The sequence below is a fragment of the Chlorella variabilis genome, assembly GCF_000147415.1.
Source record: "Chlorella variabilis unplaced genomic scaffold CHLNCscaffold_12, whole genome shotgun sequence".
Lineage (NCBI taxonomy): Eukaryota > Viridiplantae > Chlorophyta > Trebouxiophyceae > Chlorellales > Chlorellaceae > Chlorella > Chlorella variabilis.
Genome location: NW_005435076.1, coordinates 811,848 through 812,213, shown reverse-complemented (window position 1 = coordinate 812,213; position 366 = coordinate 811,848). Strand labels below are relative to the sequence as shown.

General features: G+C 67.8%; 1 protein-coding gene across 1 annotated transcript in view; it reads right to left on the bottom strand.

Annotated features, from left to right (window-relative positions):
• CHLNCDRAFT_56195 (hypothetical protein) overlaps positions 1–366 on the bottom strand; it is a 4,293-nt gene that overhangs the window by 2,164 nt on the left and 1,763 nt on the right. The window contains exon 7 of the mRNA XM_005846881.1: positions 126–327. Coding sequence (XP_005846943.1) covers positions 126–327 — 202 coding nt within the window. The remainder of the gene's footprint in view (positions 1–125; positions 328–366) is intronic.

Below are 366 nucleotides of genomic sequence, written 5' to 3'. Positions count from 1 at the left end.
ACGGGGGTGGGTGTGGGGTGGGTGCGGGGTGGTGGGGTGGGGTCGGGTGCGGTGGGGTGATGAGGCAAAGAGCAGGGCGGGGGGGTGGAGGTGCGGGTGGCACGATGAGTGAGCGGGAGGGCCACGGCAGGGCTGGCGGGCATGCAGGGGCGGGGTATGTGTGCGCGCCTGCTTGAAGAAGTGGGCGGTCTCCATGTTGACTCCCATGGCGGCAAACACAATGGCAAACGGCTCCGCCTCGCCCTCCTCTGCGCCGTGCTTCACCAGGCCTGCGGGGGAAGCAAGGGGAAGCAAGGTGTGTGGTGTGTGTGGGCATAAAGGCATCGGCTTGCAGCCGGCAGGAGGGAGAGATGCGCAAGAGGCATG